Source organism: Typopeltis vanoorti, chromosome 12 (assembly GCF_054136105.1).
Source record: "Typopeltis vanoorti isolate ZY-2024b chromosome 12, IOZ_Tvanoo_1.0, whole genome shotgun sequence".
Lineage (NCBI taxonomy): Eukaryota > Metazoa > Arthropoda > Arachnida > Uropygi > Thelyphonidae > Typopeltis > Typopeltis vanoorti.
In genome coordinates this window covers 50,347,870-50,360,257 of record NC_143560.1, presented here as the reverse complement: position 1 = coordinate 50,360,257, position 12,388 = coordinate 50,347,870, and the positions used below count along the sequence as shown (strand labels likewise).

General features: G+C 34.9%; 1 protein-coding gene across 4 annotated transcripts in view; it reads left to right on the top strand.

The window, feature by feature from the left end:
* Positions 1-12,388, top strand: part of LOC150100781 (GRB10-interacting GYF protein 2-like) — a 525,021-nt gene that overhangs the window by 392,585 nt on the left and 120,048 nt on the right. For all 4 annotated transcript variants that reach the window (XM_090401532.1, XM_090401529.1, XM_090401530.1 and 1 more), the window contains exon 22: positions 2,640-2,744. In XM_090401532.1, the coding sequence (XP_090257658.1) occupies positions 2,640-2,744 (105 nt within the window). The remainder of the gene's footprint in view (positions 1-2,639; positions 2,745-12,388) is intronic.

Sequence of the window (12,388 nt, the reverse complement as noted above, 5' to 3'; positions counted from 1 at the left end):
GCTGTCTATCCTTCACTGTTTACCACAAACTTACACATACCAGCCAATATATAGATGCTAACTCATATCACCACCCTTTGTAAAAATCTGGAGTCATTAACATCCTCAAAAATAGAGCTATAATAGTTTGCTCTAATGAACAAGCTCTTAAACAAGAATTAAAAATTGTTAAAATTTTTAATAATTAGAATTAAAATAGAAATAATTATTAGAATTAAAAATGCATTTATAAATAATGGCTGTAGCATTTATAATACAGTGGTATCTCTCTAATCCGAACCTGTTTAGTCCGAACCCTCCAGTAATCTGAACTGCGGTTTGAAAGAAAAAAAAGTTTTATTTATTGTATTATTATTTTGTGTACTATTATTTTTATTTAATAATTATTATTTTAACTATTATTATTTATTTTATTATTATTACAGTACAGTATTTTTTTCGTACTGTCGATTGCACGGTTATACTAGAGGCCTATTTTGATGTATTGTGTGTTCAAGTTTGCTTTTTTATACTGTACAGTACGTACTGTATTGTCAGCATGAATCACAAATATACACAAAAAGAGTAAATTCAAAATGTGCATAATTTGGTTAAAAATATAAATCCAGATGATGAAATTTCACAAACAGATGTTATGGAATGGACTACAGGGAGAACCGAAAGTGAAATCGAACTCAAATCAAATGCTGAAATCATAAATATTACACTACATATTTATGATGTATTATGTACAATCATCGTCATCTAATGAATTAGAAGACGATGATGAGGATGAAGAACTCGAAGAAAAAAAAAGTAAAACAAGAAGAGGCAGCTGATAGTTTTAATGTGTATAGAATGTGCTAAGCAAAATGATACGCTATTTCACAAAATTTTGTTGCTAATGCAGCTCCGAGAAGAAGCATTCGAAAAAATTTTGACTTCGAAGAAACCAAAGAAAATCAGTGACAAAGAAATAAAAAAACTTTTTGTGTTATTTTATGAAACTTTTTGTGTTGTGTACAAGAAAGTGATATTTTTTACGCAAATTAAGTTACGTACTGGACTATACAATTTTATTAAATCGGAATCCACAACAGTTACAGGTACATACAAACTAAATTTTTTACTAAAATAAACTTGTGTACTGTATTATTTTTTGATTTACATTACAGTACAGTAGCTTTTTTTCTATCAGTTACTGAATTTATTTACAGAATTAAATTGATGTACCATTAGAATCTGATTATTTTTGTCTTAAATGCTAGTTATTGTTGTCTCTTGGGGGGAATTTGCTAATCCGAACAAGCACGGTTTTTATTAGTTCGGATTAGCAAGATACCACTGTATTTTTAATATTATAATTATAATATTAATTATATAATGGCTACTTTATTAATAAGTAGCCATTATATAAATAATGGCTACTTATTAATAAAGTTCTTCATAAAACTTCATCAAAAAATAATATGGATTACAGTAAAACCATAGCTATCCCATACATTAAAGGGTTATCAGAAAAAAAATTAATAGAATCCTACACCATTACCATCTTAATGCCACTTTTAAACCGCCTTTAAAATTATAAAACATTTTCTTCTCTAAGTATTCTTTACCCCATTGGTACATCCTGGAGTTTTTTTGCATCTATTGCACCTGTAACCTTATATTGGGGAAACTAGACATACAATCCCTATCCGTGTAATAAAAAAAAAAAAAGAGCATGAACAACACATTAAATTTAACAATCTTGGTGAAGCAGGTCTTTCAGATCATGCTCTGAACACCCTACATCAAATTGTTTGGAAAAGTATTTGCTTGTTATATCATACAAAAGCCTAGGCTGAACAGAAATTTAAAGAAGCCTGTGAAATTTTGATTAATCACCCTAATCTTAACAATAATGGTGGTATAAAAATCTCAAAAATTTGGATGGCACACATTCAGCCCACTTAGTTTTCAGCAAACTCTGACTTTAAAACTAAACAATTTTTCAGCTTTTATTGGCCAATATCCATACCAGTTGGTTGTAATTTATATGTATACTTATATAAGTAATCTTTTATTTTTATTTATTATTTATTAATTTTTTTCATTTTTTTTTAACATGTTGCTCTCCAGCTTAATTTAATTTTGTGACCTAATAGATAACAATAATAATAGGACTACAGCTTTGTAAGTTTTTTTCCCATCAGGGGTCAGGCCAGTTGTTGTAACGGTTGGTCGGTAATTTTAGCATGCTATGTAGATTGCAGTGAATCTACATGGCATGGCATTTTGAGAATTCCAGAGACATGCACTAGATGTGTTTAGGAGTACAACGGTAAATATATATACATATGTTTTACTATTTTTTCCATCATCAGACCTGTGTATATATGTGTATACACCCCAGTGATGACCATAATGTGATGGTCGAAATGTCGAGTGTTTATTTTAGTTTATATGAAATTGAAGTTTTACTCTAACACGGTAGTTGTTTTCATAATTTTCATGATATATTGTGATCACCATTTAAGTATGAAGGAGATAAAATTAATGTAAGTTTCCATTTTGTTTAATTGGTTAATTGATTGTTTCTTGGTGTCATTTTTAATCTGTGCTTTTGTTTCTGATAATTTTTTTATCTGGTACATAATTCCTTAAGTATTATATATCAGGTATCTGCATGGGGTGGTCAAAAATCAGCTGTGGACCCATCTACAATGTCCTTAGCAGAGATACAAAAGTTTCAAGAGCAAAAAGAAAGGCAAGAAAGAGAGGAGGTTTGTGCCTTTATTGATATGACATAGATATTTTATATAGATTTTATAGATATTTTTTATAACATTATATTAAAACTAAAGAAATGCACTGTTCTTTAAATATAACTGCTAATGGGTCCTTCCTATCCTGTAAGGAAGGACACTAAATATTATTAACATCATCATCGATTTCCTGACAGCACAACATGATTAAGTTACATTTATTATTAATCTATTATCAACAATTTTCATCCAAATTAGTCTGTTATCACCTTCAATATTGTTGTATCTAACATTTCATGCTTCTAATAATACACTTCTGACTGAATCAGTCCACCTAGACCTTGGTCTAGCTCTGGATCTCTTTCCTGCCATGTTAGCATCAAACATGTGTGTTTTAAGTGGCCACACCACCTTAGAGTAGCTCTGTTGACACATTCGTGAATGCTAACATCGTCAAATTCTTTTCTAATATCTTAATATGCTTCTGCCATTGATGCCATTGGTTCACTCCCTTAAATTTTTGCAGAACACTCATATCTGTGATCTCTAGTTTTTGATCACGTGCTTTATTTCTAACCCGACTCTCAGATCCATAACTTAAAACTGGTTTGAACACTGTCTTGTATACTGCTATTTTGGTGTTTTGGCTAATTTTAATTTCTCTTACTCCATATAAATTTATTCATCTGGCTACCCACTATATCAGCTTTGCTTATTCTGTTGTCTATTTCTAGATTTCACTAAAAAAACATGCCTGAATAGCTGAAATATTTTACTACTCTATAGGATCTCCATTCAGAATGCAGCTGAAGTTTTCTTTGTTCCTGCCTATTTTCATATTTTTGGTCGTTTTATTTCTGATTTTCATTCCAAGTTTCTAACAGCTGTTATTCAATTTAGAGAATTCTGGAGACATGCACTAGATGTGTTTAGGAGTACAACACTTAATGTGTATACATATTTGTTTTACTATTTTTTCCATCATGAGACCAAAATACAAAATGCAAAATTATCAAACAGAACAGACATTGCATAGCAAGTGAATTACATAGCTAAGCTTCTTCATTACCTGCAGGAAACATGCCTGAAGCTAAGTGATGATCTGGCATTACAAAATATTAGCCATCATTCATAATGGTAGGACAGGGAATGGACCTGCCTTTGAAGAAAAAATCAGCGTCATTATGGGAGCCATATCCTTTCTGACAAGTCCCACTTAACCACTTTACCAGCCAAGACGTCTATAGACATCATGGTTATCATGGAAAGTGCATATTAAAATTGTAATACCGTTGATATTACATTGAAATATATGATGGATACGAAGTGTATGAGGATGCATATTTGATCAATAATGGCCAGTTAGGTGGTTAATGTAAAAGTAGAGGCAGTATGCTACTTAATTCTGCTGCTGATATCTCTCAGGATGATTTTGGTGATGTCATTTGCAGTTATCATTCCCTTTACTCTTAATGGGGGATTTAAACAGACACAACACTCTGTGGTGTAGTGATAGAGGAAGAGTTGAGTGTATGCTCAATAACAATAACCTCTTCAAAAGAAAGATTTCAGTATTGTGACTACATCTTTATTAAGATAAAGATAAATAAACCTGACAAGTTTCATATGTCGTTTGACTTGCATCTTCTGAGGTTAAAGGTAACTAAAAGTTTAAACACAAGAAATGAGAAATTACTCGAAATAGTCCATTAGATGTTATGGCAGTCTAACTGTTCATCAAATTAAAAATATCCGAATGTGGAATCTATACATACGTTAATGCATGTTATGTTTGAACAATGCTGGATGTTGTTACGTTCTGTTGTTCACTTTCACTCTGTGCGAGGTCCGACTTAGGTATATTTTTTATGAATGCTGACCAAACTTGGTGTAGAATTAGGTTCTGGTTTTTGTTGCATTGCATTGGGATTATAAGCATGTTTGCAGCTTCCTTGAATTTTCTTGTGAAACAGTTTTTTTCAATATAAGACATTTTGTTTTATGCCAAAGTACATTATGGCCGGTGGAAGTTGTGTGGGATGCTAGGCCTGATTTGTGTCCTATTCTTTTTTTGTATGTCTTTTTGATGTTCGTTCATACGAATTTCCCTTGATCTTCCCGTGTGGTCTACGTAACAGATGCCACAGGAACAATAAATTTTATAGACACCTGGTTTTTTTAAAGGGTGATGTGGAGGTTTTGGGGGGGGGGGGGATGTAGAAATCGTGATATTTTTTCTAGCGGTAGAAAAGCTACTTTAATGTTATTCTTGTATAGTATTTGGCCAATTTGTCTGCAACATTCTTGACGTATGGTAGCATACTTGCGTTCTTGAAATCTTGCTTTCGTGAGATGCTTGTAGGAGGTGTGTTGAGGATTTTCTTGATTACCTTAGGTTCAAAACTTTTTTTTTTTTTTTTTTTTTTTTTTTTTTTTTTTTTTTGAGGATCTGGGTTAAATAATGTAATTCTTCATTCTGCTTTTTTTCTGTGCTGGAAATATTGTAAGCTCTATCCCTCAAGGTTTTTATTAAACATATATTTTGCATGGGGTGGTGGTGGTGTGAGGCAACATTAAGAAATCTTCCTGTGTTGGTGGGTTTTCTATAAATGGAGAATTGGCCAAATTATTATACAAGCATAACATTAAAGTAGCTTTTCTACCGCTAGAAAAAATGTCAAGATTTCTACATCCCCGAAACCTTCACATCACCCTTCAAAAAAACCAGGTGTCTATAAAATTTATTGTTCCTGTGGCATCTGTTACATAGGTCAGATGGGAAGATCAGGAGAAATTTGTATGAACGAATGTCAAAAAGACGTAAAAAAAAAAAAAAGGAAGAACTCAAATCTGGCCTAGCATCCCACTTAGACTGCTATAACAACATCTAATGGACTATTTTGAGTAATTTCTCATCTCTTATGTTTAAACTTTTATTTGCCTTTAACCCCTGAAGATGTAAGTCAAACGACATATACGAAACTTGTCGGGTTTGTTTATCTTTATTTATCTTAATAAACGTGGTCACAATACCGAAATCTTTCTTTTGAACTGCTAAACCACAGAAACCTACGCCTACAATAACCTCTTCCTCTTAAACACAGAAAGCACTTTCCACATCTCTACTCAAACATTCACTGCCATCAACTTAAGTGTCTGCTTTCCCTTTTTCCACTCTTTAAGTGGGAAATTGATGAGAACTTATTTGGCAGTGATCATTTTCCAGTGATATCTACTTTTTCTGCATAGTTGCCATATATTACACCACTGATATCGATATATAATATATAACCATATATTACACCACTGATATCATCTGCTTTGGCAGACTTACATTCTGTGACATTCCACTTATCTCCAGTCTGTGATGCAGTGAAACACATGACAGTATATTACACATGCTGAAACAATTCCTAAAACCTCTGGTTTCCACCTTTCTGTGAGCCATGGTGAAATGATGATTGCAGAACATTCAAGGCAGCTCAGAAAAAAAAAAGTTTGAAGTGTCTTTTGCAGATACTCCACAACAATAAACCTCATTACTTTTAATCTTGCTCAAGCAGGATGCATCTTGGATGCAATATACATCTTCCATAACAAGACCAATCAGCAGTAAAGAAGTTTGGGAAAAATCTGGAAACTGAAAGGTAGATATATCCCCACAGCTCCACATCCTTGAACATAATCGATACACATTTGTCGACCCAACAGCAATTGATGATACACTCGTGGCGATTTTTGCTAAAACATCTATAGTTTTCTTCTGTTCCCTCCCTCGCCCAAAGTTATTTGACCAAAATTCTAAAGCAGAAAAACAAAAAGATCTCATTTCTTCAGGTTGTATTAAAGAGTAAAATAGATAATTCATAAAACACAAGCTGATTTTGCTAAATTTTGTCCAACTGCTGTAGATGATCTGATGTCTATCTCCATTTGCTATAAGTTATTCAATAGAATCTTCTGCAAGAATGTATTTCCAGATACCTGGAGAAAGACGAATTACCTTTCCTAAGCTAGGAAAATATCCAAAATCCCCACTAAACTGATCAGTTACTTTGTGCAAGTAACTGAGAAAAAAATAAAAATAAAAAAATAAATATCCAATATATATATATATATATATATATATATATAGTTAACTCCCCTTTTATGATTTTTAGAGAGAAACACTCCTGTTTTCTAGAACACAATCTCACTTCTGAAATATCATTCAACAAGCAATCGTCTGGCCGTTTGATTGGAACCATCCAGTAGAGATGCCTTTCTAAAATATGAGCGCTTAATATCAGTTTTCCTTGATATGGAAAAAAAAAAAAAAAAAAAAGCTTATCACACTGCTTGGAGATTAGAAAGACCCACACAAACTTGGGCTCAGAGGAAATCCCCTTAATGTGTTTCACCTGTTCATGGTGGAAGGAACCTCATAGTGATGATACTGGCCCTTTTCATTCTTATTCTTTTTCTATGCTTTTGTTCCTGTATTCTTCACTCTACTTCTCCTGAGTCTTTTTTACTATCCTGTCTTCTACATCACCACTGAGATCCAATGCCTTGCAACCATGTGTGCCTAGTGGTGAAACCACAATTGGGGATTTTGGTGGTTTGGCACTACTTTGGCCTCTTTTTGGCAAGAAAAACCATCCTGGAAGGTGGTAGTCAGGATCAGTCAGCTAGTAGGATTGCCTGCAAGAGTGTTGCAGTAAGTAATGCCATGGCTACCCAGACTATGGGGGTCCTGGGTAGCCCTGGCATTCCACTTCCTAGTGCAGTCGTTGCTTCCCGGACATTGCTGGTTTTTGTGACTCTAATTTTTGCAAAACTATTTGTGGCTCTGAGGTGGATAGGGAACTCTGGAACAAATGTAAATGCTTTGTGAGAACATGTCTTCATTCCCTTGTTTATCTGGGACCCCTCAACAAGCCCCAATCTTGTCATGAATCCATAGGAACATCAACAGAACATTTGAATAAGAAGCTGCAATCAATAGCTACTCTTCTTTGATACATTCAACAGAATGCCCTCTTGGAAATATGTCAGCCTTCAAAGGGTGACATGTTTCCAGGATTTCTAAAGGCCGTAAAGAAACTGTTCAGGAGATATACTTCTTGAAGCATCAACTAAGATAATCAGAAGTGTACTTTGTGCAACATCTATTGAGGTGTATGTGTGTGTGTGTGGGGGGGGGGGGTTTACCAGTTATGGTTGCATCTCCCACAAAATTTTGAACCTTTCTAGAGGTGAAATATCATAGTGTGATCTCCTTAATGTACCAGATGAAGAGATTTGCTCCAAAATGAAAGATCAGGGAATGACAGCCATGAGGAGAATATTCATACTTAGGTATGGTAACATGGTTCCCACCCCAGGAACATAATCCTTAAATTTAAAACACCAAAACCATTACTATTTGTCTAAACAGGCTGTCTTAACTGCCCAGTAAGGCTGAACATCCTGAATCCTACGCACTGCTTTAAATGTCAGAAGTGTGGTTATTCTCATACTGTCTGTTGTGGCTCTGCTATCTGTGCTTGATACAGCACCCATGATCAAGAAAACAAAGATTTCAAGAGCAATACCAAAATGGTCTAATAGTGAGGGACACTATCCAACTTACTCTGAGCAAGCCAACAGTGGAAGGATGAGGAGATTCAAAATGTAAAAACAGAGTAATAATATCAGGAGGCGAAGAGGCAATATACCACAAAAGTAACAGCAATACCTAGTAAATCCTCTTACGCTTTCCTCCACTGGCAACCATGAATGAACTCTGCCACAGACATCACCTCAGATATATTCACAGAATATAATTCTGCAATGGTCAGCTCTTCTTGCATCAGTTATACAGTGAATCATGTGACAGAGTATATTGCACAAGCTGCCAGAACTGCAATTCCTGAAACATTAGTCAGCTTCTGCGTTTTCCTAAGCCATTGTGGAATGATATTTACAAGAAGCTCAGAAGAAATCTTGGAGTGGTCTTCGAAGATATTCCCACAACAACAAACCTCATTGCTTTCAGACATGCTCAAGCAAACACATCTGGCATCAGAGTCAAAAGAAATCTGGGATCCAATACACTTCATCCATATGAAGGGCAGATATACTACCACCCACAATAACTCCACAGTTGCTGATCCACCAGGGATTGCCAACACTTGTGGAGATTTTTTTTTAACATTGGCAACATCTTCTTATCTCCTGAATTCATTGCCCAAAAATGCAAAACATAAAAACAACAAATCCAGATTGCCTCTAACAGCACCAAAAAATACAACAAAAATTCACTAAAGAAGAAATAAAAGCTGCTTTGCTTAAATGCCATCCATCTGCTGCTGTTGGACCAGATTATATCCATTATGAGATGTTAAAACATCTCGTCATCATCATCAACTGCTGCTCTCTTACAATAGAATTTTCGATTACAGCATATTTCCTGATACCTAGCAAAAGGCAATTATTATTGCCTTTCCTAAGCTAGGGAAGGATCCAAAATCCCCAAATAACTAGAGTTGAATTGTTTTGACCAGCTGCTTTTGCAAGATCCTGAAAAAAATTATTAACTCTTGTCTTTTATGGTTTCTGGAGAGAAACAACCTTTTTCAAGAACTCAATATGACTTCAGAAAATGTCATTCAACTACTGATCCTCTAGTCAGGCCTCTGCTGGAGGCATCCATTAGAGATGCTGTCCAAAAGTGTTAGCATAGAGTATCTGTTTTCTTTGATATGGAAAAAGCATTCAGTATGGTGTGGAGATTTGAAATACTTATAAGACATATAATTTTGCTCTTAAAGGGAATCTCCCTCTTTTTATCAGGAACTTATCTTATCAAATCTTCCAAATCCTAGTAGAACCGCTTTATTCCTACCATGTATCCAAGAAGAGGGAGTCTCACAAGGTCAGTTTTAAGTGTCATTCTTTTTGTAATCAAGATCAACTCAATAACAGAGCAACTTCCTTCAATTATCTCTATTTGGATGACTTCACCATCATCTCTGATTCATATAATATGAGGTTCAATGGCCTGCTACAGCAAGCCATTAACCAACTCTCAAAATAGGCAATTCCAGATGGGTTCATATTTTTGCATCAGAAGACAGTTTGTGTGCACTTTTGCTTCAGATGTGGTCTTCGTCCTGACCCAGAACTATGATAGGACTAACATTCATCCCTGTTGTACCAGAAGCTATGTTCTTGGGGCACATTTGATAGCAAACTCAGTTCCCTTCTCAATATACATCAATTACAGGACAAGTACTGGACTGTCTCCTTAGCAGAAGCATACCCTGCATTGGCTAGATCCTATTCACCATCAAGCCAACAGAATTGAAACTGGAGCATTTCACGCATCAACTGTTCCTAGTCTGTAAGTTGAGACAAATAGACATCTTTGTCATTTCAATGTCAATAGCCTGTTATATATTATATTATATAACAGGCTATTTATTATATTATTTAATATAATAAAATAAATTATATTATATTAAAAAATATATATAATATTAAAATAATATTAAAAATATTATATTAAAATAAAATCGCTGTCAGGCCATGCCATGTAACTGTCTATATTTTGTCCACATTTTGAGAATCTGTACAACGCTTGAATAACTGCCATAAAACTCTGGTTTGGGGATAAAAGCTCTCCTTTATGTCCTAGTGATTGTGGTAGACAACATACCCCATCAAATACACTTCCACTGTCGCATTCATACATACCAGCATGTAGCTTTTCTTTCAATAGGCTACCAAAATTTTCCATCCGTGCTGTTGTCTACTAGCAACTCTTCAAACTCATAGAATTGATTACTCTGATTTTGTGCTTATTTACATAGACGGTTCAAAATCAGAGGATATTGTGCCATCTTCTGTCTTACCAGACTGAATTATATCTGCACGAATCCAACTAGAGCATAACAACTTTGCAGTTGAGCTGTAAGCAACAGAACTTGCTATAAAATACATCAGATTGTATCACTGCCAAAGGTGCATACTATATTTAGACTCGTGAAGTTCTCTTCAGACAATAAAAAGCCTAGCCTAGAGCTACAGAAACAACCAGTGCTTTCTTTTAATCTACCACCTATTTCAGTTATGAAAACTACACTTAGATGAATGCTTTTGTTGGATTCCAAGCCATGTTGGGATTAAAGGAAATGAGCTTACAGATACTGTGGCTAGGTCAGTTCCTTTCTCAAACATCCATCATATTATCCGACAAAAACTTATTTCCCAGTGGCAGTCATCATGGAATAGAGAGCTCTACTGAATTTAGGATGAAATTAAATTATGGTTGTCTAATCTGTTCAGGGTTCAAACAGAGGAATTTGTTCTTTACTTGTCTCTGCATAGGCCATGGTCTTACTCCTTCCTATTGATGGGTGATGACATGTCTATGTGAGTTTTGTGATGTCAGACTATCTATCATCAGGAGTAGCCATAGTATTCAACACAAAATACGAGGCTAATCTTCTTGAATGGCAGGCAGTCTCAAGTAGAGTGATGTGGGCAGATATGAGAATGGGGAACTGGAAAATGAGACTTATTTGTGCCTATGGTCCCACAGAAGGTTCTACTAAGGTAGAAGTGGAGGAATTTTTTGATGCTTTAGAAAAAGCAACTGACACAATGAAAAAGGAAAAGTTGATCCTTGTTGGGGATCTGAATAGCACAGTAGGAAATGATTGTCAGACATACAAAAATATTTTGGGAAAATTTGGAGAAAAGAGCAAACCTTCTGGCAAATAAGTCAGCTTTTGCTCTTAGAGAATACAGAGACAAGTGTAAGAAAGCAAAACATTGTGTAAAACTAGCTAAACGAAAGTCATTCGTGAACTTTGGCAGGAACATAGAAAATAAATAAAGGTGGTAATGGAGGTTGTTGAAGAAGCTTAGGAATGCTTAGAGGAAAAAGTGCTGTAAAAGGAGTTAGAGATGATAAAGGTGACCTGAAAACAGGAGAAAAGGATATCCTTGAAGTATGGAGTAATTACTTCGAAAAATTGCTAAATGAAACAAGCAGTGATAGCACAGTGGCAAAAAACACTCAACAGGCATACAGTCAGGAATACATATCCAAACTTGAAGTAGAAAAAGCCATCAAAGGCTTGAAATGTGGAAAGCCAGCAGGAGTAGATGATATTCGACCAGAAATGATGAAGTATGGTGATTAAAAGTCTTACAGTGCATAGTTCAGAAAACCTGGACAGAGGGACGAATTCCCGATGATTGGGGTAGAGCTCTAATAGTGCCCATATATAAAAAAGGAAATAAAACTGAATGTGAGAATTACAGAGGTATTTCCCTACTGAGTGTTCCTGGCAAGATCTATGCAAGTATACTTGAGAAACGGTTGAGAAGAATTGTGGAAGAAAAGCTTGGTGAAGAACAAGCTGGATTCAGGCCAAATAGAGGCTGTCAGGATCAGATCTTCTCTTTACGACAAATAGTCAAAGCATGGGAATATAACAAAGATCTGTATTTAAGTTTTGTCGATCTGGAAGAGGCATATGACAAGGTGCCAAGAGAGAAGCTATTCAATACGCTACAGTTATATGGTGTCAATGGAGCATTATATCAAGCAATACTTAGTCTGTATTTGAGTCGTAAGTCGGCAGTTAGGATTGAAGGAAGTACAGGAAGATGGTTAAATGTTAAATATG